The 25,276-nt window shown below is 51.3% G+C and overlaps 1 protein-coding gene across 9 annotated transcripts in view; it reads right to left on the bottom strand.

Moving 5' to 3' along the window:
- Window positions 1–6,554: 6,554 nt before the first annotated feature.
- Window positions 6,555–25,276, bottom strand: part of HMGB3 (high mobility group box 3) — a 33,324-nt gene continuing 14,602 nt past the window's right edge. For 2 of the 9 annotated variants that reach the window (XR_014318409.1, XR_014318410.1), the window contains 3 exons: window positions 19,771–19,946; window positions 15,613–16,221; window positions 15,327–15,459 (listed from right to left, as the gene is read on the bottom strand). Coding sequence is in view for 6 of the 9 variants with exons in the window: in XM_082770966.1 (XP_082627092.1) it covers window positions 7,416–7,559; window positions 8,134–8,308; window positions 8,798–8,937; window positions 9,427–9,583; window positions 11,371–11,411 (657 nt within the window). In the remaining 3 variants the exon portion in view is untranslated. Of the gene's footprint in view, window positions 7,560–8,133; window positions 8,309–8,797; window positions 8,938–9,426; window positions 9,584–11,370; window positions 11,515–11,841; window positions 11,956–12,287; window positions 12,408–15,326; window positions 15,460–15,612; window positions 16,222–19,770; window positions 19,947–25,276 lie in introns of those variants that run through there. The other 7 variants (XM_082770967.1, XM_082770970.1, XM_082770969.1 and 4 more) reach the window with 7 other exon arrangements.

The following is a 25,276-nucleotide window of genomic DNA, read 5'->3' as shown; positions in this document are numbered from 1 at the left end:
TGATTACTCCATTTTTATGTTTGTCAGCACAGCATATGGGCGAGATAATTTGTATTCAAAGTATTAAACTGGTAATGTAAATTATTAAAGACCCAATTCATAAAGGCAGTGCGCATCACATGCAGATCCCTTCTCCAGACCTCTCCCCTCCTCCCCTGGATTCACAGACCTGGCTAACCGGGTTTGCAAACCAGGGTGGGCATGGGGTGGGACCCCCAGCACGGGTGTGGGATGGGGACAGGGACACTGCCACTGCCTGCATGTCCCACTCCTCCCCATGCTCCTGTCACCCACCGGCGCATCTCATTTCAACATCTCTGAAGGTGTGACAGGGATGCCAAAACGTTCCCCTGCTTTTACCCTTTTTCCTCCAGAGCACCCCCAAACCCCACCAGTCTTGCCAGGCTCTCTGGCTGTAACCCCCGCGACAACAGGCGACTGGTTTCAGTAGCTGTTTACCAAACCATACACAGCACCGCCGTGTTGAGCAGATGCCGTCTTCTGTTTTTCTCATTACCAAGATTTACTGCCTTATAAGCTTATTATTGACTGAGGCTTTAAGCTCTCCTCGGGGCTGAGGACAAGGGGAACGCAAACTCCCGGCCACAGGAGCATCCCTGGCATGGTGCTGGAGCTCCAGGTGCTTTTTGGGGAAAATGTTCCCCTGGCCTCAATCTCTCCACCCCACAACCTCTGCTGCCACGGGGTGACACGCCAGCTCTCCATGACACCAGCACCAAGGAAAGGAGCTGGTTTGCTTTTATGTGTGTGTGTACCTGGTACAAAGTGCGGGCAGGGATGGAAATGGGAGCACAACAAAGCCCCAGAGGTGAAGGAGGAGGATGGAGGAGCAGAGCACACGCTGAGCCACAGGTAGAGAGATGGCTTCTGGGAGGAGGAAAAAGAAGAAACTAAGAAGCCACTATTTGGCTACTCGTGTTCACAACACATCAGTATATTCAGAATTCCTTTTCCAACATTTAAAAAAAAATATATGTGTGTGTATATATATATATACACACACACATTCATGTTTCATCACCAATTAAAAGAGAGAAAACCCCAACCTGTCCCACACCCACTGGGGCTCTGTCACCCAGGCTCCCACCTGGGGAGGGCAGGGCAAATAAAAATTTATTTATTTATTTATTTTTAACATTTTTATTATTTTGGAAGGCATCTATGGAGATATGGAAGATGTGGATGCCTCTCAGTGCCTGCAGCCCAAGCCCAGCAGGCTTCCAGATGTCCGTGTGGCTCTCCCACCCCAGACTCCTAATCCCCTACTTTGTCTGAGCCCTGGCTGATTCCTGATGCGTTCGGCTCACCCGGCCCGAATATTTTTCCAAATATTTCTCCCTCCCATCCTCATGTTTCACCTCGAAGGAGAAGCGCTTCACCTTCGTTATCAAGCCAATTAGTTGGGCACAAAAGCGGTGAACAGGACCAAGCAAGCTCAATGGCCTGTAAAATCCCCAATATTTCAAGACGGGCCGAGGCCAAATATGACAGTTTTTAAAAAAAAGGGAAAGAAAAGCGTGAGTAACCAGAGTGCAAGGATGAAAAGAAAACAGCAACCACACGGGTTAACGAAAGGAAAGTTGACAAACGGGGCAGCCATAATTCCCCCTACAACTCGGAAGACCAAAGTTTGCAAGGAACAAAAGGAAATGATTAACAGGGGAAATATGCATGGTACAAAAAGGACTTTTTAGTCCAAAAAGGGATGTCCGTATTTAGCAGCACTTGGTTCCTGTCATCAGGGCCCTGCGCCTTCCTGGACGCATTTCTCCCCCACGAAAGGCAGAAGTCACAGAGGGAGCCCCTGCGCAGCCATGTCACACACACACCGAGCGCCGCGTGTGCCTCGAGGACGAGGGGAAAGAGGCAAAGAGTCTGGAGCGAGTACATAAATAAGGAAAAACCCTCTTATTTAGGAGTTGTCTCCCACTGAATGCATTCAAACCCCTGGAAGTGCCCATTGCCCATGCAAGACCTGAGCACAGACCCCAGCAGACCCACATGAGACCACCCGCTCCCTTCCACCCAGACCCAAACCCAAGACTCCCTGTCCCTCGGCCACCCCCACGGCACTGTCACTGTCACCTCCATCCCTGCCTGTTGAGCAGTTTTTGCTTTTTTAAATGTATATTTATTTATTTTTTACCTTCCAGTAAGTTAGGAGTGTCGAGTGCAGTCTGGGCTGGGTTTGCAGGGTACTTCCTCGTGCTCCCGCAGGTGAGTAATCGCGTTTTAACAGGAAAGGCGAAGGGCTGAGCCTCTAACAGAGCTTTCCCTCCAGGTAAAATGCTGGGGGAGACAGTGAGATCTCCCACAGCCCGGCTTTCACAGCTCCACAGCCCCTAAGGGACCCCAAAACCAGCTGTGCACCAGCAGCGGTGCCCCCCAGGGTCAGCATCACCGACAGCGAGATCTTCAATCTAACAGCTCAGTGCCATTTCCTCAGGTCCTACCCCAATTCCTAACAAGGCCTTGAAGAAAGGGCTCTCTTTGAGGCTTGTGCTGGTTCCTCACCTTACAGCGTGCTCCCAGCAGCTTGCAAAAATTAAGTTACTGCCCAAAGCAATGAGATAAACCCGCTGCAGACCCAGCGCGTTTCCTTTCCCTCTCCCTGCTGCAGGGCAGTGACCATGGGCAGGATGAGGGCTCGCAGCCACAGGGAACCAGCAACCAGCTGATGAAGCCCAGGCCAGGGAGGATGCCCAGCCTGAGCCCTGAGGCTTACGAGAAGCAAACACCACCCCGATGTATTTAAGCAGGCAAGAATCAAGCAATCCCCCACACCTGCCACGCGTGTTCATTTTCTACACCAACATAAAGCACACCCCAAGCTTCACAAAGCAGCAGTTAAAACCACTTACAGGTAATAGGCTCTAACAAACAAAGCCAGGACACGTCCCATTAATGTTAAAAAAGAGCTTTTTTCCCACTTCAAGTACCCCTGGGAGGTTTCTAAGGGGAGGGACTGGGGAGAAACAGGCGTGCAGGGGAGCACCCGGCCGAGAGGTGCCAGGTCTGGGGGCAGAGCAGTGGCACTGCAGGGCTCAGGAGCCAGCAGCAAACACCTTCGGGACTCCCCCCAGCAACTCTCGGCTCCTGAAGGCGATTTTCCTGCCTGTTGGATTCAGCCAGCGATGTGAAATCGACCCTTGCCAGGGGGCGGTTACAGGACAGGCGTCCTCTCACCTGCTCCTGCCCCACTTAGGGACCCAGGTGGCCTCAGGGCAAGCCGTTGGCAGCCCCAGCTCTGAATGAGGCCGTTAGCACAGCCCGGGAGCCACCCTATGCCCTCATCTCGCTTTATTACATCCATACCAGCCCCAGCAGGGGAATCGGATGCTTGTGGGTCACCAAGTATAAGCCAGGCAGTAACCCTGCCAGGTTTTCCTCGCAGGGCACACAAACCCTGCCAGAAACGCTGCCCGTTTTTTGCCACAAGCTGAATCATGCTCACAGAGCAGCTGCCTGGTGAGCGGGTCCCTCTGCTTTGCTCTCCAGCACGGCCACGATTTGCAATTCAGTTTATTGCATTAAAACCTGGCACAGCCCTAGCAGAGAGAAACAAACATGTCACTGCTGACGGCCACTCCTCCTCGTCCAAGAACACTTCCAAAATCCCTCAGATAGGGCTTGTTTGGGGTTTCCTGGGGCAAATGGGCTTTCCCCATTTCAACCCCAAATGGGGTTTTGTAGGGCAGCATTTATTGGGAATAAATAAAGCTGCCCAACCAGCCCTTCAGAGGGAACAGACACGGAGGTGTTGTGACTCCGTCGGTATCCCCAGCGCAGGCTCCCACCTTCCTGCGGACCTCTGCTAGAGCGAGAGCTGTTTACTGCTAATTGACTCAATGTGCGTTCGGACCAGGATTTTTAATTAATTTTATTACAGAGGAATTAATGCACTGCTTCCCCACAGACGCATTAGGGTACCAACGAACCTGTACTGCTGGTCTGCATCCCCTGCTCTCACCAACACGCTGCTGGGCTTATTTTGGGAAGCAGAAGGCTCTACCCACAGTGCTCTCCCTTTGAGGAAAACCTACAGTTGCCCCTCTGCCACCCCATATTTTAGGCATCCAGAGAGGGGTCCCCAACCCTTCCCCAAGGGAGCTCCTTGCACTCACAGCCTGCCTTACAGCCCACACGGGGGGATGCAACACATCGCATTTGGGAACCGAAAGCCTCCTCTCAGTCAGCTCCAGCAAATTCACTCAAGAGCAAGGCTCTCTCCATCCTTCCCCTCCCTCAATCTGTTTTATCGTTACCCTTCCCTGCATCTAGCAGAGTTAATAAGAGACACATTTACTCTGCATGGCTCTGGAGTGAAGTTGAGCAAGAAGTTTTAGCTGCATGGCAGCCCAAAGGAGAAGCGGTGCCTGCTTTGCAACACAAGCATCTCAAAACATTTAGGGGGTGCTCTGTCAAAAAAACAGAGCTGTGTGGAATTAAGCAGCTCCCAATAACTGAGATGACAATGTCTCCAAACACAAAAAGCAGCAGTGGTGGAGCAGGGGGAAAATCCTGTGCTATTTATTTATGTACATTCACACTGTGGTGTTTATCAATGGTAGCGCATTCAGGGGGGGGAGCAGCAGCATCACTACATCTGCAGTACCCAAATTCCAGTCCCCAGAGTCCTGTGCTAGCCTTGTATTGAACAGCATCCCCCAGGCATGCCATATTTCAGGAATGTGCCGAGCAGGAAGAGGTGCACGGGAAGGTCCAAGACCTTAATCAAGCCCTGCAACTCGATAGATTTCCAATACAACTAAGACAAAGAGGTGTCAGCTCTAGTTCTTATTTGCTAATACTATCAATTGGGGCTCAGCTCACTAGCAGTTAATTCAAAGCCAAGCTCGATTTGCACAGCAGTGATCTACACTAATTCCCATATGTGGCTAAGGGGAGATTTTGCCAACTAGACAATAGAAACAGCATTAGAGCTCCTGAAACGATGCCATTGCTTTTCTCTTCTGCTCCACCACTTCCCATCAAGTTTCCACGTGCTGGCATCTCCAGTTGTCTTCTCCCTCACGACACGAGTCACATGGAAAGGGTAGGGAATACAAGGGCATCTATTTCTTTTCCAGATGCAGTTTTTATTCAGGCTTTTAAAGCACAACTTCCCATAAACTGGGAGCCAATTTCACACTTGCTTTTTGTTGTTGTTCATTAAAGACACTAAGAATTGCCATAATTAAGCAATTATGGAAATATTTCTAAGTGATCCAACCAAAACTTAGCCTTAAAAAAAAAACTTGCCACATGTTGCTATGTTCCATAAAAGTTTATTAGCTGGCTTCATCTGATACCCAGCACTGCTTGTTTTTGCTTTCAGGTTGTAGCCCATCTCAACATTAGATCAGGCTCAGTTTTGCCAAGACACTATGGTTATTGAGAAGTCACAGAAAGCCAGACATGTACCCAATTAGGCAATGAAGCTGTTTTATCCACATTCGAATTATTTTTACTGCCTGTAAGCCTGGCCCTCATTAATCTGCAATTTGGCTCAAAGGAAGCCGTGGCAGCAGCCCATACCCAGAGTTTACACTAATGAGTTACCCTGTCCTCTTAAGTCAGCTGTGCGTGGCAGCGCGCCTCTTCGACCTGCTGTTAATGCAAGTACCTCCTCACGCCCATCTCCTCCTGGCTGCCAAGCAAACACCGAGCCACAGAAGGAGCACGAAGGGGTGCTTGCCTTCCCTTCCCTGTGCTACCACTGCTGGGGAAGAGCAGGGTTAGAGCCGGCAGACGGAGACCGAGCGGTACCGCTCCCTCCCCAGGGCTGCGAAACACCCCCAGGTTGGGATTGTCAAGGACCTGCTCTTTCCAGTGCCAGAGGGTCACTAACGGGGAAAGAGACCTGCCATCATCTCCCACCCCACGGCACCCAAGTCACGTTTGGGCTTGTGTCAGAGGACGGACACAGCCCCAGTACCTGTGCCACGCTCCTACGCAGCAGGGAGATCGACTAGGCGCCTCGCTCCTGCCATGAATTAAGATGCTAGAAAAAACCACAAGTCTGAAACAGTTTAACACAGGACAAAAAAGGCACATTTTAATATGTACAGCAATGCATTTGGGCCATAAATTTACCCAACACAACTGAAAAAAAAAAAAAAAATCCAAACTATGCTTTTATACTTATTCCATGGTGTCAGCCTCATTCCTAGCCACCTACCTTTCTCTGCATCTCTGAATGCTGCTATATACACACACAAACAAACAATTACGTCATGAATGTTCATTTAGGCTCCCAAGTTCAAGTAATAAAGTTCAAACTTGCATAGCATCTTATGCCACTCAGCCATAAACAGTTACGATTGCATATTAGCTGGAGCAGCCATCTCTTTCAATTCAGCCAGTTTTGGCTGGCCACCATTTATTTAATTATTTTTTATTTTTTAATCCTTGAGTCAGAATGTTTCCTAAGTCACCAGCCCTGAGGGATGCCACAGACTTCAAAATGAACCTCTTTCTCGCTGTTGTTAAGATCCTTTTAAACCAGAAATTTAGAGTGTTGTCAAGAACAGTTTTAAAAATGTAATACTGTTTATTTTGCTTCAAAAACATTTCAGCATTCTAAACATACAAAAAAAACAGAACGTTGCAAATTTGTTTAAGTACAGAGTGTTTTTGAACTTCAGTTGCTGCACTGGCTCTTCACTTAGTTGACGATGAAGAGATGTCTACAGTTTCAGTTTAAAAACTACCGCACTTAACTAAAAAAATCCATACACTTCTCATGCCAGCTGAACCCCCTTCCACAACTAAGAATGGCAGCAGAATGCTATTTCACTATATACAGAAAGACAACTTTAAGCTAAATGGACGCCCACTGTAGTGTAAATAGATCTACCCTCACAGTGCATGCTTTGGGCCATGGCACCCCGTGGAACGTACAGCCTTTCCCAGTAATCACTGCTCCTCTAAGGCATCATAACTCTAAGCATGTACCACAAGAATCTGTCTAGTTTTTACAAACTATAGATATGTACAGTTTATAACCCAGGATTTTCTAGCCAATAACCATATAGTAACACCACCTTACAAATTAAAAAAATGCTTGAAACATTTTTAAATGCTTTGTTACACCAACAGCAAAGTGCACAGAGTTAGGAGAACACTAGAGCGCCTTTTCATTTTAAAAATGTTTGGAAATATGTACAACTTTGATACAGTTTCAGGGTGCTCACTACACCCATGGCCACTTCATGTAAACCAGTTACAATTTCTAGAGCACTTTTAGAAACTACAACGCGATCGGAATCCAATTTTTTTTTTTTTAATTAAGCCTAATAAGGGCAAGAGACACCATCTCAAATAAGAGGTGCTTCATTTACGGTGTTTCCCCTACTCTATGGTATTCACATGGAGACAAGTATTGTACAGTTTTATTCGTCATCATCATCTTCATCCTCCTCTTCTTCATCCTCCTCCTCCTCTTCGTCTTCTTCCTCTACCTTTTTCCGAGCAGCTTTGGTTGCTGCTCCCTTTGCGCCATCAAACTTTCCTTTAGACTTGTAGTCTGCAACATCCTGCAAAGTCAAGGGGATGTCTTAATTTGCTCTAAGTAGCAAACACATCAAGCATTTGTACAGCAGCGGGCGTTAAGGTGAAGGGACTGGCTTTCTGCAGCTGCATCCCCAAGAGGGGAGGCAGCCAGCGTACAGGTATGCAGACACTCGAGCGTATTTGGCTGCCCCCAGACTACGGAGGACTTGAGCCCTGCGTTCACAGTTACTTTTCTGAGGAGGAGAAGTAAGAGAACCCAACTTCTCTTAGAAGTTTCCTGCTAACAGGACAGAGCTCCTGTAACAGCACAGCAAACTCTTTGCTGTAGCAGCACGAGCAGCTGCTGTTGCGCTTTGTTTGGGGAATTTCTGTGCCACTGGAATTCACCTGCATGCCTCTAACCTACTCTGCCCCAAAGTATGTCCAGCCACAACTCAAAGTTTGGCTACACAGCACACTGAGAACACGCCTACCTGCCAACAGCTCTACATGGGAGAGTTGCTCGTTGCACTGGGGCCACCTCAGCTTGGTCTATCATATAGAAGCACTCTAACACAAGAGCCCATACGGAAGAGACAAGGAAAAAGCTAGCCTTACCTTCTCGTACTTCTCCTTCAGCTTAGCTGCCTTATTGTTATAAGGCTGCTTTTCCCCATCACTGAGGTTGTTCCACATTTCACCAAGTTTCTTTGCTACATCCCCAATGGATATGCCAGGGTTTGTGGACTTGATCTTGGGGCGGAACTCTGAACAGAACAGGAAGAAGCCAGACCTTGGAAAGAAGCACCAGAGGACAGTGAGCACCACGGCAGTATGCCCAAGCAGCACCCCGTTCACCCACCCATCACCCATAGAATTCATACGTACACTCACATGCAGCTAACAAGTAGTTATTTTTTCAGTATATATTTTGATTTTACTGAGGGTCAGACACACAACTTTCACCCAATGCTGTTCTTATTAAGTGTTCTTTATCCCCACCCCTCCCCAATTTCATCTTAGATAGGGTCGCAGCAAGACTTCAGTCATTTCTGTGTCTTTCATCACTGCGAGTTTAAGGGTACCAAGACCTGACAACTCCTGCTGGCACTCTACATGCTCAAGAGTACAAGCTGCTTACAAGACAATGTCAGTACTACCAGTACTTCTATACCAACAGTATATCCCATCTACTTATTTTATGGTTAACACAAAGGCAGGTCACAAGTACTTCAAGATAAATCAAAGTTATGTTTCTGCATTTCACGCCTCGGTCACTTACGGTGGTCGTTTTGGGGCATTGGGGTCCTTCTTCTTCTTGCCACCCTTAGCTGGTCCATAGTCCTTCATTTCTCTATCATATCGTACCTTATCAGCCTTTGCCATTTCATCAAATTTAGCCTTCTCCTTGCTTGACATGGTCTGAAAAACAAAAAAAAACAAGACACCAAACCACGTGATTACCCAACTGTTCAATAGCTGGCAAACTTTAAGTAAACAAGCCAACACGTACCAACTCGACAGGGGCGTTTCTGAATTTGTTTGTTTTCTAACTGGACCACATGGGGACGAAGGTCCTGTACTAGGCACAGCAGCCACAGCTGGCACAACGAGCAAGAGGAAAATGGCTGGAATGGCACACATACAACCATGGTCCCCCTTGCGGACATGAGTCTTGAGGGAGGTGACCACTTAAGAGCACTGCTTGGAAATCAGAAGAAAGCCCAGACTGTAGTGGAAGCACTTAAATGGGCAAATGCCATGGGCTGAAGCCTCCACAACTCTTACAGCAGCATCACATCAGTGGCCACAGTACACACACACAAACATCACAGGAGTCCTCTGTGTTCAAGCGTATGTATGCCACACTAGCAAGAACTTGTCACTTCAAGAAGCCACAAATTAAGGTACCTTCCACCTCTCTGAGCACTTCTTGGAAAACTCTGCAAAGTTGACTGGAACCTCTGGGTTCTTTTTCTTGTGTTCCTCACGGCACGTCTGCACAAAGAAGGCATAGGCAGACATCTTGCCCTTGGGCTTCTTCGGGTCACCTTTAGCCATCTTGACTCTGTAGGGAAGACGGGAATAAAGTAACAAGTGAACACGTGTACATGTGAATGTGCGTGTGTATAATGTGCAAATGTTTGTATATACACACATACATCCACACGCAGCAGTGTAGCAGTCATGCTCCCATCAGTTATATATGTTTCCTTCCTGTCCCCCAATACCTCTTGCTGTCCCCCATGTGGAAACTTAAAATTATTCCTCCTTATGACTTGGATTGAAGGCTATGCTAAGTGAAATTGGTCATCGGATTTAAGTTTTACACCAATATATTTACAGCGTGTCCAAAGACAGGCTATTAAATACATTAAATACATATTAAATCCTGCCCAGTAAGCATTATATATGAACTAATATAAAATATTTTAGTTGGCTACCACGCTGGGGCTTGAGCAGTGCACACAGTGCTGGCCTGAGCCTCATCCCTTCAGTAGGGGAATTCCCATGTTCGCAGCTGCTGCCCAGGTAGGGAGGGTTATTCCTCCCGGGGAAGTGCAATAACCTCGACAGATAAGGAGTTGGGCGAAGAACGTCCAGTCTGAAACACAATGGGACGTGCGTGGGGAGCCACGCGTGGTCTTGCTCCACCAAGTGCCACCGAGTGCCACCACGCTCCGTGCCCGGCACCGCAGCAAGAACGGAGCGGGACGTGAGCGGCCACTCGCTGCGAGGAAGACGCCAACTTTCGGGCCGTGTCCTCCCCTCCAACTTTTCCCCCCCGGCGAGGCAGGACAGCCCGGCGGAGCGCAGCAGCCCCGAGCAGTGCCCTGGCACCGCCGCGCTCCCGGCCCGATGCGGGCGCTCCAGCGCCGACCCGCGCCGTGCGCCACCCGCAGCCGGGCTCGGGGGCTTCGGGCGAGCAAAGTTTGGGGCGAGCGAGCCCGCGGTCGTCCCGGCCTCCCCTCCCGCCATCTTCTCGCCCCCCCCTTTCACCCCCCTCCTCCTCCTTTCCCCGGCCAAGGTCACCGCCGGCGGCCGGAGCGGGGCGCGGGCACCTGCGGGCGGAGGGGGCCGGGGGCCGGGGCGGCGGAGCGGGGGGGAGGGTGTGGGGGGGGGGGCCCCGCGCCGAGCGGCGGGGCGGCCGTCCCCTAATAATTCATCTTCCATTTTGTGAAGCGCCTCGCGATGAAAGAAAGTGCCCCTGAAATGCGGCGGGCCGGCGGGCTAGGGGGCGGCGGGGGGCCGGGCGGCGGCCGTGGGGGCGGCCGGGGGGACCCCTCCGCCGGCGGGGCCCGGTGCCACCGGGGGGAGCGGCTTCGGCGGCGGCCGCGCTGGGCGCCCAGGGCCGGCGCCGCTCGCTAAGATGGCTTCTCCCGGCGCCGCCGCCGCCGAACAAAGCCGCGCACCCCCCTCCTCCGCCGCGCTCGCCCCCCGCGCCCGCCGCCGCCCCCGGCCCCCGCCAAAACGCCGCCCCCGCCGAGCGGGGACCCCCCCGCTGCCGCCCCCCCGGGGCTGCGGGGGGCTGCGGGGCCGGGGCTGGGGCCGGGGAGCGGGTTGGAGGCGCTTCCACCTCCCCCCCCCCCCCCCCCCCCTTCCCGGAGCCTGCCTAGCGCAATACTCTGTAACAAAGGCTCCCGTGCAGCCATTATAGCCGCGGCTACGCTCCTCCGCGCCGCCAGGAAAAAAAGTGCGAAAAGGCCCCCCGAGCCCCCCCCGGGGCCGGAGAAGGGCACGGCGAGGTGGGGAGAGAGGAACCGGGGCGAAAGCGAAAGGTTTGAGCCCCCGGCGGGGCGCCTGGGGGGAGATTTCCCCCGCCGCGACCCCCCTCCCCATCGCTGCGCTGCTTACACGTCTTTCTTCCCTTCGCCGGGCTCTCCAGCGCCAGCCATGTTAATGCCCACAGCACGGGCGGCGCGGCGCGGGGAAGAGGCGATGCGGGGCTCGGCCGGGGGCTCAGCCCCGCAAAAAGGCCCGGGCCGGGTAGGGGAAGGGCGGCGGGGGCGGAGGCGAAGCCACCGGGGGAGCCGGGAGGCGGCGGGGCCGAAAAAAAAACTGTTTCGCCGGGACACACGGGCGCAGCGCGCAGGGTTTATCCCTGTCAGATGCTAAAGCGACAGCCATATTAATGCAGAATAAACAGCGGGCACGGCACTGCGCACGGCCGGCAACTTTCCCCCCCAGCCGCCAGCCCCGGCCATCCCCACCCGGGGGGAAAGGGGGGCAAATAAAAGCCGAGGGCGCCGCGCGTTTTGCCGGGCGGCGGCGAAAAATCCCTGCCCATGCGGGGGAGAAGAGGAGTTATAGTCCCGGTGTAGTTACCGCACCAGCCATGTTCCTCCCGGCGGCACGGCGCGGGGAAACGGGGCTGCACCGGGGGCAGGCGGCGCCGGGGGGCGACCCCCCGAGGGGCAGGGGCGGAGGGCGGGGGGCAAACGCGGCTCCCCCGGAGCCCCGCCGCCTGCCCGCTGCAGCAACCCGCGCGCTGCTCTCCCCGTGCGACGCTGGGAAGGGAGGGGGTGGGTGGGGAAAGAAACTTTTTTTTTTGGGGGGGAGAAAAAAAAAAAAATATTATTATCATTTAAAAAAAAAAAAAAAAACGGGGAAAAATGAAGGAAAGGAGGAAAAAAATAATAATAAAAAAATAAAAACCAAGGCGGCGGGGGAAAAGAAGGAGGCGAGGGAAGGCGGCGGGGCAGGGCGGGGCGGCGGCGGGGCAGGGCAGGGGGCAGCCGCCCCCCGAAAAGTTGCGGCGGGGCCGCACGTACCTGTATTGTTCGCGGCAGTGTGGCCGGGAGCTGGAGCGCAGGGCACGGCGCGGGGCTCGGCGCGGCGCGGCTCAGCCTCGCGTTGGCTGCCTACGAGAGCGGCCTGATTGGCTGCGGGGCTCCGCCGTTTAAAACAACCTCCTCGCCCGCTCATTGGCCCGCCGCCTCATGAATATTAAGCGCCGCCCCGCGCCCATTGGCCGCCGCCGCCGAGGCCGTTCATTCAAAACTGGGCGCCCGCCGGGGAGGGAACGGGGGCGAGGCGGCGGCGGCGCGCCCCCGGGAAAAGTTTGGCGCGGGGGCGCGCCCGCGTCCTTAGCGCGCCACGTGGGGCCGGGCGCGGAGCGCCCCAACCCGGGGCGGGGGGTCCCGGGGGGGGACCTGCAAAGAGGAGGGGTGCTGCGGCCCCCGAGGAGGTCGTGGGAAGCCCCCCCAGGCAGCCGCTGCTGTGTGCGGTGCGTGGCCCGGAGCCGCCAGGGCCCGGTTGCGATGTCAGCGGGGCTGTTCGCAGGGCCGGGCACCGCTGTGCGGGACGGCAAAGGAGCCGAGTCCAAAATCTAGCCCGATGACAGGCGCTGCACGCGATGGAAAGGAGCTGCGGGGCTTCGCCCGCTCGTTCAGCGAGTAAAAGCACCGCCGCGCCTCGCCGGAGTTACGATTTCCAGCCCACTTCCACAATCTGGTTGATATTAGCTTTCGAGGAGTTGGTGGCTGTTACAGAGGCTGGCTGCGTGCAAGGGAATCTCCACACACGCAAGTGGGCTGAAACGAGCCCAGCTCTGGGGCCGAGGTCTCCTTCAGCTGCCTTGCAAGAGCTGCTTCCCATAGGGCAGCTGCCGAAGGGCTGAACTGGTATTAGTGGCTGACCACAATTGTTGGTTGGCTCGGAAAAAAAGAGCTGTTATTTTAAGGCTGGAGCGGTAAGACTCAGAAACCACTGCATACTGTTATGGGCTGGGCGCAACTGCCACCCTTCTTTAAGATAGGCAGAAGAAACAGTTGCCCTCTTTAGGGAGCAGATAGCGCAAAGAAGCCTCCACCCTGGGCTGAGGTGCTGCCAGGCAGCAGGGTTCGCCAGGCACTGCCCCAGCTAAGGGCTTATGGCTCTGACAACAGGGCCACAGGTTGCCTTTGCTGGAAGAGACCAACACAAACTGCCTGATGAGGCACAGAGGAGTGCCAGCCTCCTGCTGACAGATCCGCTGGGAAGGGCGCAGAATTTCACGGCGGATTTTAGCCCGAGTCCTGCCTGCATTTCTCCCTCGGGGTGCACCTTCCCAGCCCGTCTAACAAACGCCCAAATCCCCTTGTCATCCCTACGCAGAACCGCCAAGGTTTATTGAGACCTCACACGCGTGTCCTTGGGCTTTCCAAAGCGTGGATGGTAAAACCAGTCTTACTAGCCTCGCGCCCTATTTCCATGTTCTAACACCAAAAGTTTAAAACAAGGGGCTCATTCATAAACACTAATGAGGCTACCTGAGGGACTGTATTCTGTAGCATCATCATAAAATAAGACAAGGAATGCTACTGCAGGATAATCTCTTTGTAGCTGACAAACATCCCTCTCACCTATTTTTAGGGATACTTTAAAGTGTTTCAAACTAGTTGAATAATTAAGGCTTTTTTTTTTTTTTTTTTTTTTTTTTTCCCTTGGCTCTGGAGCTGTGTGAATTCTTGCTCTGGAACACTTTCTTCCTCAAACCATGATCTCGTCCTAAAGAGCACACCAAGCTGGGAGCAGCCCAGATGGACGGGCTGTTGAGGAGCTTGCTCAGGACCAGCACCTGGCATCAAATGTGCAGTCCTGCTAGTCATCTCCCGAGCATCCCTCCTATTTCTCATAAGCCAGGAGAAACATTCCCTAAGACGCTTGTTCTAGGAAGGCCGGGAAAGTTTTGACAGCTGGCCAAGGGGCAAAGGAGATATTTTGGTAGCTGAGAGACAGCTGGGTTTAAAGTTTTGTCCCAGCATGGTTTTGAAAGCAGCGGAGGGCTGTGTAACAAACGGGTGAACATAACCCCCCAGGGAACGCTTGTACCCACCTCCCGAATTGCCTCTGCTGAAACAAATCCTCCCTCAGTGCCCTCTGCCCCGTGCATCGCACCTGGCCACCCGTGTCTAAGCACTTTGCTGTGCTGCACCAAGAAAACAGCCTAGAAAGTTGGCTGAGCAAATTCAGCCCTTTGCTGCAACCTCTTCCAGGCCACGCAATCCCAATTCCTCCTGCCCCCTGGCTCCGGCCTTCCCGAGTCCTACAGGAGCCAGTGCAGCTCACTAACCTAACAAAAAATAAACTAAACCCTGAAGCGAGCCCCCCTGTTTAATTTTCTGCTGGATTAGTGAGCTGAACCAAGTGCCAAGGAGCTAGGTGAGTCCCAGAGCCAAGGCAAAGGAGGGTACATAAGGGAACAGCCAGGACTATCTCTTTTGACAGCAGCTCACCAGCAGACCAGTCCTACTCTCCTGCTCAAAACACCTCTGTCTCATTAACTTTGGTGAGGAGAGGGAGTGGATTTGTTCCATATCTCCTATAGGTGCAGGTTTGGCAAGTTTTAGGGGTTTCCTCCTCTTTTTTTTTTTTTTTTTTTTTTTTTTTTTTTTTTAATATTACAGACATAAGGGCATGCTTGTCATGCTCTAGAAAGCATGAGAAGAAAACCAAACCTAAAAGAAACTTCTGTGTGCCCAGCTCTCGTAAGGTTTGCAATGGTCCCAGGATGCAGGGAGAGCTCGATGTACAGTGGTGTACCTACTCTTCAGAAAGATCTGACCTGATGCCCCCCATGACTGCTACAGACAGGTTTTATTTTGCAAGCACATGCCATGTTTTTAACCAACCCATCAGCCATAACCAACCAACAACCATACATCAGCATCCCACAGCAAGACCCAAGCTAGGCAGCATCTTGAATATAAGGACTGAGACATAAAATTTAATCCAAGGTCCCAAAGCAAGCAGACAGCTTCAAATACTTCCAGTAGCTTGTTGCTGAGAAGATTCCCTGCCAAGTCCCCTCCAGGTGATGTCGCCAAGCACTGAAGGCTTCCCTTCCGTGTAGATCGTGTTGGTCCAGGAAACAACAGAGCTGGAAACTGTTGAGGCCAAGTCACTACCTGCCAGCATGGAATGACATCTCCTCATCAGCTAGGGATGATTAGAACAGGGAGGCTGCATTGAAAGAGTCTGGAGTCACCAAGGTCTCCTTGGACAAATCAATCGATTATACATAGATACACTTTAAATTCAGGAAAATCATCCAGTTACAAAATGAAACTCTTTTTTCTGCTCCCCCAAATTGCCTGAGGACTACAGTAAGTTTACCTGTTCCTCTGCCAACAGCCAGATCTCATCTGAACACCAGCCACAGCTTGGTGAGGGCGGCCTTCTCACAGCTCTGTCTATCCTGCTCCAGTTGTGTCAGATCGCTAGCAAAGCACGGCCCATCGTGTATTTCAGCTGCTCAGAAATCAGAAGCATTGAAAAGGACCAGAGTGATAACTGATCTTTCTGGAACCACCCGTGTGATGAGTATAGTAAGGAAACTGCATCTTCACCAGCACTGAGCAGCTCCGTGGTTCATCCAGCCATTCAGACATTGCCCCTCGACCATCCCCTTCCTACCAGTGAAACCACAAGTGCCTCAGAGGGATCCTGCAGGGCAACGACTCAGCGTAAAAGATTATTCCTCAAGACCTTTAACAAGCTTCCCAGCCTGAGTCCGGGTTGCCTTGATGTGGAAAGCTTGCCTGACATCACCTCGTACTTGACCTCAGGCTAGTTTTGCTGTGCATTTGCAGCGTTCAGGATGATTTCAGCCTACCAGCAGATTCGAGTTGATGCCGTATCCTTACTGGGTTTGTCCAACGGCGGTCGGAGCAGCGTGCTGCTTGTGTTGACGGTATCGATCCCAGGTAGCATCACCTACAATACCTACAGGGTGCAGCGGGTCACAGGAAAAACAAGATGACACACGCCGGCTGTGCACGGGGTGAGGAAGTTCATGAAAACACCTCTGATAAATATTCATCTCTACCAAGCATGTAGCTCTGTCCCTGTGACATGTTTATTCAAGCAACCTGGATAACCCACGTCAGCACGCTCGAGATGTGCTCGAGGCCCTGCAGAAACACCGCAGAGGGGGCGACCCATCTCTGCTGGGGGGTGGCAGCAGCACAAGGCTCCTTTCCACCAGCCCCAGGGTTTGCAGCAGTGCAGCTCCAGCACACCAGCTGTGGGGTGGACACATCTCAACGTGTTCCTTCCAGCAGCGTAGCCAAAAACCCCTGACCCTAGCGAGGCGAGCGATGTGGTCGGCAAGCTGCAGCTTAAGCAGTGTAATTACAACCACGCTTGGAGCTTCCACCCCTGGCCGGATCGCATCTCTTGTAACCCCTACCCACTGGCAAAACTCTGCAGCGAAGACTTGACCCGAACGAAAAGGCTGATATAAACACATCCGTAGGGTTCTGCCAGCAATCAGAAGTGAGGGCGGGGGGAAATCCCTCCTAGGAGCCTAACAAAGCCAGGAAACCTTTTTAAGCAAAACCGGCCTATCAGAGCCACAGAGTTAACGTTTAAGGCTGGATGGACAATAGCGACAAGAAAAGTGTTAAATGACCTGTTCATCTCAGCAGCATATTCATTAGGCTAGTTAGGGAGCTATTTCAAAAGCCTTCAGTTTGGACCTAGCTTCTCCCACCGCTGACCTTCTGTGTTAACGTGCAATAGAGATGAAGAGGCTCAGTTAACCCTTCTCTAACTGGTAGAGTCGAAAGCTGTTTGCAGAGGTTTGATTTAGAACTGTAACAACTTTTTTTTTTTAATTCTTATTATTTTTAAAACAAGAGTTTGACTTCAGTAAAAACGAGGCGGGATCCCTGCGGTCCACGTGAAGCTCTCCCATTCTTACAACACGTGGGATTTCCACGCGTGGATTTTCTGATGCCCACGGCCTGCGGCTGAATTCCAAGTTCTGTAACTACAGTAAAATATTTGTAATTGCTCACTGGGATCTCAGCCAGTGAGAATATTTCCTCTCTAACCTATTAAACAAAAAGAGTTATCTTAAATACGTGCTGAAAATAGAAAATAAAATTAGCAGTGGTGTTTAAGGGAGCCTGCCAGCATGCGAGTTCAGAGAGACAGAGGTTAATTTGATCCCAGTTCAACTACGGGAAACCTCATGCTCCGACAATTAAAATATTAGTCCAGATGAACAGATGACCCCCCTCCACCCCTCCAAATCCCCTAACGTGGAGGCACAGCCTGTTATCCCGTGTAGCCATATCCCATTAAGCTGACACCTCTGCAGGAGTAGGATACATTCCCAGTTGCACACACAAAATTAATTATTGTCAAATGCACTTCATGGGGACTGAGGTGAGAAATACAAGTTAAAATAATTGACAGTCATATTAGGCAGCAGTTCAAAACCTCCTCGCGGTACAAACACTGGCAAAACAAACAGAAACTCACCGTTACCTTCGCAGGTGGCCTCCCCCCCACCCTCCCTTCCTCTCACATTGTCCCTTCTCCTCTCGGCTCTTTCTTCCTCTTTCTCTCCCTTCTCCCCCTCCCTTTTTCTGCTTCCCTTCACACCTCAGACCTGGCTCCCTCCCAGCACAAACTGCCAGGCTGCCCAGGGGGTGGCAAGCAGGCAGTTTGCCCCTGCACACCTGCTCCAAGAGATTTGCCACCGCAGCGTCGCACCTCCCACGCGACCAGATCCCTGGAAATTGCACGGCCCCTGCATGCTGCATCCCTACACGCCCAGCTCATCTCTGCTCCCCCATCTAACACATCCCTCCTGCCGCAGCACACTTTCTTCAGGCGTCTCCCCCCGTGCTCAGCTACCACAGGACCATCTGCTTCTGTGTAACTTCGTTTTAAAGAGGTCCTACCCAAAACCATGTAACCCCAAGGGACTTGGGGTATAAGCAATGAGCAAAATCCAACTCCAGAAGGGGGTTTCTGCTTCCACACACAAAAAAATATTAAAGATATTGAAAAAAAAAATAAATCAACCTACCCCACCAAGCCAAATACTAAAGGTAGGAAGAGGGGACAACTAGAAAGAATCTCTACAAGTTTCCCATAGCCTTCAGAGGAGATCAAGTCTAGATGTAAATTTAAAGAAGACTGTGAGTGTTCTCCCTGCACTTTAATTGGCAAGCAATCAAGACCACATTCAATGCAACACAAGTTCTTGTAATCACGCTGTGACAGCAGACCAAGGAACTCCATTAGGAATGCAGTGCAATTCCAACCCAACAGCAGGCCAGCAAAGGACCAGATATAAAGGGAGACACGACCCCACGTTAGAAAGAGGCTGGCGATCATGTGGCCAAGGCTTGGTTCGGACAGCACTGAATTGATGCTAACAGAAGCAATCAGAAGGGTTGGCGCTGGGACAAGAAAGCTGCCACCGCATACTTATTTCCCTGCATTGAACTGTTGTTGTTGTCAGAGCTGGTTTCAGACCATCAAATGGCTGTTTCCAAACCCATGACTGCCCCCACCTCTCACCCACTCCCCCAAGCGACATCTGGACACGAGAGCCTGTCCTTTTCTCTTTGGCCGTCCCACCACCACCCGCACTTCAAAACAGGACAGGGTCAGCACACTGCACGCAGACCAGATGACACATTAAACCCACTAACGCTCGAATGAAAGAAAGAGGAGCCTGTTCTGCAAGAGGCATCATCTTGGTGCTCCACTATCTCCCAACACATTTCTGAATGCAGCTTTGAGGCTGGCCAGAGCCATCAATTGTTTGTAACAGCTACAGCCAGGCTGCCCGTCTCCAGCTGCCTGTGTCACTGCTGAGATCAGGAGTGACGTACCATGCTCTTGGCTGGGCAGGAGGAGGAACGAGCTCTCTCCACACGAGCTGTGAACCAAGAGCTCTGTCTGCCTCTTCCCACCCTGGTCAGGCTCCTGGATCGATCAGCTGCTGGACTGCCTTGCACTGACCAGCTGTTCCCACTGGCACCGTAAGTAGGCTGAAGGTCTAGGTGCAAGAGAACCGGAGGCCACGGGGTGATTCCAGCCTGGTGGGAAACACACTGCCAGCACAACAGAGCTTTGCGAGGGGTTAAAAAATCATGAGGAAGGACACAAACAGCACCAGTCCTGCAAAGGAGGAGACCAAAGCAGTTTTCTTGCCTTGCGACAAGCACAGTGCTGCTTTCTAAAACTGACTGCAAAGCTATGAAATGAACACTTTGCCATATGCATGTGTCCTCACTAAAAGCAAGGAAAAAATGCAAATAAATTAACAAATATTTACAGTTTAGGACAACATGCAATCGCTTATAAAAATAACCCACCAGAGTGACACTGCACAAGCTGATTCTCTAAAGGGTTAGGTGGACCTTCAGCTAAAGGGAATGACAAACAGCCAAACACTGGCTTAGGAAGCCTCTCCAAGTCCCTTCAGCTATTTTGTTTTCCCCTGCCCATAACCTCTTTGCCCCCTACCTGCTTCTTCCTTTCTCATAAATCTGTTCAGAAAATATTGCTTCCTTTTTGGTATCAGTTTGGCGCTATCATTTCACCATAGCAACAGACAGCAAACAGCAGCTCACACAACTGGAAGTTGTTGGGTGATTCAGGTGGGCTCTCCCGTGACGGCAGACTGGAGTGACTCCGCGCTTCTGAAAAAACGATCGGTTGCATAATTCTAGATTTAATTCTGCTACGAGAGAATACACACAATTAACTAAATGCTACCAATTAAACTATCAAGAAGGAAGAATATTTTCAATAACTGCACTTCGTCTGCAGCTATACTGTAATCAAGGCATGACAGCAGCTCCTGCAGACACACCGACCTACCTTGGAAGTTGCTGCCTCGAGTCCTGAAGACAGAGATGGACCACAAATCCCACGGCTATAACTGGGTAAATCCCCTTCATGGATATCCGTGCTGGCACAGGCCAAACTGCTAGCAGTGCCCAAGCTACTGGGGCAGGGTGGAAGACTTTGTGAAGGACCAAAGCTCCAAGTCACTCCCGAGCAGTGCCCAGCCATGAGGACAGATTTGGGCTTAGGCACTAGAGCACGAACCGAAGCAGATGAGGCTAAATCCTTCCACTGTGCCATGGAGGTACTACACGCAGGGCCAGTGGGGAAGAGTAAAGAAGGATGCTGAAGCAGTGAAGGAGAGGAAGGGGAGTGTTGCAATGTACAGCTGGGACTTCCATGTGTATATTTACATTACTGAAAAGCCTGCATTTCCCCTCAACAAATACCTATGACAACGTAACTTTAGTTGCTACCACCAGGAGTGTAAACGTACCCCTGATGATGTGGAAGGAACAGTTTATTTGGAGGAAAAAATAATAATAAAGGGTGGCAATTTCTGCCGAGTACTCCTGAAGCATTCTCCTCACTTCACAGTTGTTGAACATCTGCTTTGTTAACATATTTAATTCCTGTTTTGCACAGGAGTGTTGGAACATTACAATGAGGAAATAACAAACAGTTACAGTGAAAGCCTTTCTAAAACGGTAGTGTTTGGGTGTGCACAAATCCTTATAAAGGCCCAGGTATATATATACACCAACAATCATCTTAAAGGAAGGTGAACTTTCCCCCCCGATTTGCAACTATTTCAATTTTCTTTCAGGATTGTTAAGCCACTTTGGGTTTAAAAGGCATTTTCTATTGAGACCAGGGGTGTGTATTGTATGCCCAACCAAGATTCCACTGAAGTCAATTAACATTTTTTTTATTTATTATTACAACGTCTCATCCTAAGATAAAGGTGTTTGTTAAAATTCTCCCCAAATGTCTCCACTTTGTTCTTTTCCCTGACTAAAAGTAGATGCCTTTCAAAGAAAAATGGCTTCAATCATAAAAGAAAGACAAACACACTGAAAAGATTTTTTTTAAAAAAATCAAGAACCTGCTAAACTTCCTTTCCTGTATCATTAGAGACAGCACATTTTCAAGATAGCAGCAGCAGCCCAGCATATTTGGCATTTAAAAATATACAAATAGTTTAGACCTCTCTGTTCTTTAATTCATACACTGGTGTCAAAATCCTGAGCTCCAGCTACAAAACGCCACTGAATTTCGCAGAATTTCATAGATAAAATTCAGGGAAATATTCAGCATTGTGTTCCTCAAGTGTAGTTGGCCCATAGCATACTGGCTGATGGGAGAGAGGTTTTTCCCACCATCACATAAATTGTTGAGAAAAATAAATAAATTAGTAACTAAAAATGTATTTCAAAATCCTATTTTCCTGGGGGGAAAAAAAGAAAGGGTAGTTACATGGAAATGGCAAAGTTATTTGGTCTTACTGTGAAAATGGTAACTGTGTCTCTGGTTCATCTTGCACTTTTTTCCATCAGCTCATTTGTTTTCCATGTGGCTGCTTGTATATATACAATTGTCTTGGTTATCATATGCTGAACATTATTGTTATGCGCTCAGATTTATTCCCAGCATGAAAATTATTTGAAAACGGGTGGAACGAGGGGGAGAAACACAACCATCGTCTGAGGAACTCACACAGAAGAGTGCTCAACAGCTTCCTTTCAGATTTGCCTTCCCTGCCAAGAAAAGGCATTGTTATAGTGACAGCCAAGAGGCGTGTGTTATAACAGGAAAATCATATGGGATGCAAAATCAAAATCTCAATCACAGGAGAAAATCAAGACAGCCTAGGAGCGTGCATCCAGCGCTGCTCTTTTCTCCCTGCCTCCTAGAACAAGTTGCCAATGCCTTGTCCTTTCTGAGGTGATACGGAAGGAGGGACGATGCCCACAGCAGGGTAGGTGGGCACACTTGGCAAGATCCCCCCCAGCACCACGTCCCTTTTCAGCACTGCTCACAGGAGGTCTCCTCTGCCAGCACAGCCGGACCTGGGGCAGGTCTTCGCCACTAGACCCCATCAAATTCAGAGCATGACCCTCCAGTGCCACGAAGCAGCGTAACCACATTGGCTCAAGCACCAGTGTGATGTTTTTGCTGCGTTATTGTTTCCATGTTTTCGGCTCCCCGAAGGAGTGCTGGGCCCAGGGTTAACACCCATGCTCAGCCGACGATTCAGATGATCCCCGGTGATAATTTAAGAACCAAGTCATCAAGTCGGTGCGGATCCAGATAGAAATCAGGCTGGACTCTACATGCAGCCTGCTGTATTTCTGACCAGCAGATTATACCTCTCAGCTTCCCCTACTCCCAGCTACTAAGCACTACTTGTCTGTTGTAGTAATTCTGGCCGACGCAGCTCACTACTACTTACCCTCTTAGAATAATCACACCCTTACAGTACCTCTGGCAGCCTAATGTTTTGCACTGAAATCTGAGAAGGCCTGAATAATCCTAATAGCAGTTCGGCAGTGCCACTCTCACAATTATTATATAAAAGGTAAGTGTGCTCCCACCAGCTCGCCATTTAAATTTATAGTGATTGGTTCCATGCAGTAACGAGGCAAGCGAAAAAAAAAAAAAAAAAAAAAAAAGCTCACAGCCTTCATTTAAGAGGTCTACAGTAAATAAAAAGGGTTGTGCCTTGGCCCCCGGTCTGCCAGCTCACCGTGCAGGAAGGGGATTCGGGCTCCCTTTCCTAGGCAAGCATAAAATGCCGGGTGATATACTGCTCTGCGAGCGCAACTGCAGCGACAGCAGGAGCAACTCATGCCGCTGGTCCTAAGGAAACCTTCCGAGCAAGCCCGGGCTGGTATGGCTGACACAGAAATCACAGGCAGCCTGTGTTCCCACCGCCGCTCCCACACCTTCGCAGGGTTTAGCGATGCCCTGTTTCCCAGGTACGAGGCTGCGTGGAGCTGAATCCCTGATTAATTCGGCGCGCAGCGCTGTTACTGTATTGAACAAAGGCTGCCAACTCTGTCAGATGTGGCAAGTACTGTATGAATTATCTTTTTCATGAGGAGCGCAGACCTTGAGAAGGTTTTTTAAAACTATCTCTAGAGACTAAAGGCCACTCTGTTATTCTGAATCAAGACTGCAGGGAAGACAGGTCCTTGCTCGTGAGATTTTAATTTCAGCAGCTGCATGAGTAACTTTAGAAAAGACCCCCTGGGTCTGCTCCTGACTCGTACCAAGGTCAAAGGCCAAGATTTGGTGCAAGTTAGTCAGCAAGGTGCAATTCTGCTACAGAGACCAAAATGTCTGGGGATGCAGGGCTCCGCTGCTGCGATGTTTGTCAGTGCTGGGTGAAAATGCCCAAGGTGCCTGCTCCTCTGTGCTCATCCTCACTGAAACCACACCGGGGGCCTGCAGGTCCCCTTCTGCCCCTCACAGCCGGACCCCACACCATTGCCTCAGCACAGACCACGCTGTCCCCAGCTGACTGCCCATGTGGGAGGCTGTGGAAGCGGTGATCAATAAGAACCACCCACGGCCCTGCCCCAGACCAGGTCTGAGACAGGAGCTGCAGCTGAGCCCATCAGTGCAGGCACCGGAAAGCAGAGAGGCCTGCATTGCCTTTACATCACCTCTACATCACCTAGACCCCCCTCGCCGTGAGCCTGCAACATCTCTCTGCTCCTGATGAGGAAGCATAGGTAGATCCTTCAGGTTTCCACATGAACACACCTTCACCAAGCTGTTTCTTCAACCACCCTCGTGCTGCTACAGCATCTTGGCCGAGAGCCCTTGGCTGCTGGATGGGCTGCCTCACCCTGCGAGGAGCCTGGCCAGCCGGGACCCCGCTTGGCAGAGCCCCTGGCCCTCGTGGTTGCCCAGGAGCAGTGAGCAGATGGTGGGAACAGCCGAGGGGAACTTACTGGCTGTCCCTGGGGAAGGTGGTCGTCTCCCTCGGGACATGCTGCCCTGCTGCAGAGTGGCCAGCGGGGACTGGCTTAGTGACAAGGGGCTGGAGGCGAGTTGAGGAGTCCCTAAACACCAGCTGGGAGAGAACCAGAGTGCCTCAGACCCCAAAGAGCTTGTGTTTCCCCCTTGTTTAGCACCTGCAGGAGATCCCAGCACCCCTGCTTCCATCTGGAGCTGCTCCTGCGAGCAGCAGGTCAGGAGAGAAGCTAGCTTCTGCCTCCCTTCCCCACGGGGAAAACCAGCAGGACTAACAGCCCCCAGAGCAGCGGGGAGCCTGGAGCACCCCCAGGCTTTGTTGCAGCCCACTCCGGCCCTCACATGATGGCTGGCACAATGAGCACACAGCTGAACACAATTGCGTGCGTGGGATGAATCATTCCAGCCACCAGTACGCGTCCTAACAAGGAGGGAAGACTCTCCCTGGCTTTCCCCTCATGTTTCTCCTCATCAGCTCCCTCACCAGAAGGGATGCAGACACTGGAAATGTCAGTGCTGCCAGCTCGTACAGCCTTTTGCCTTGCACAGTCCGACTGCCATGCCTGCCCCCTAATTTGTTGGGATTTCCCTACAAGACATGCATGGAGGGGGAGAGAGCCACCAGCCACGCAACATTTAGGGATACATCCCAGCTCCCTGCAGAGCCAGCCACGGCTGGTGTCTATCTACCAACCTCTCTAAAATCTCCCCCTCCCCAAAGGAGAGCACAAAGCAAAACCGGCCAGTTTGCACCTCCCAGGCCACACTGGGCGGAAGGAGGGGCGAAGCCACGTGCAGGCAGGGGTCTGCAGAAAAAAAATCATTCGTAAATCCATCTGCGGGAGAAGTTGCAGCACCCCCTCCCCCTGCTCTTGCAGTCTCTGTAAGATCAGGGGCTTTACACTCCAGCGGCACGCTCCCAGTGTGCCTTGCACATCTGCTGAACTAAGGTAAAACCGGACACTGCAGAGAGGTGATTTATATCACCAGGGTACGGCGCTGCTGGAGAGTCCCTCCCTGCTGCAGGAGGCACACACGCTCACTTCTCTGCCTCTCCTCACGCATCCTGCCCTTACGACGAATGCAGTGCAGAGGGGAAGCCTGTTCTGAGGATGGCACCGCTCCCTCCTTGTTTTCAGCATCCCAAGGCACGTGGCTGCTGTGCTACCCTGCAAAGACAGCAGGCTGAAGAAAGGCCTGG

Source organism: Aythya marila (genome assembly GCF_965140915.1).
Source record: "Aythya marila genome assembly, chromosome: 13".
In the NCBI taxonomy this organism is placed as follows: Eukaryota; Metazoa; Chordata; class Aves; order Anseriformes; family Anatidae; genus Aythya; species Aythya marila.
This window is presented reverse-complemented; position numbering and strand designations above follow the sequence as displayed.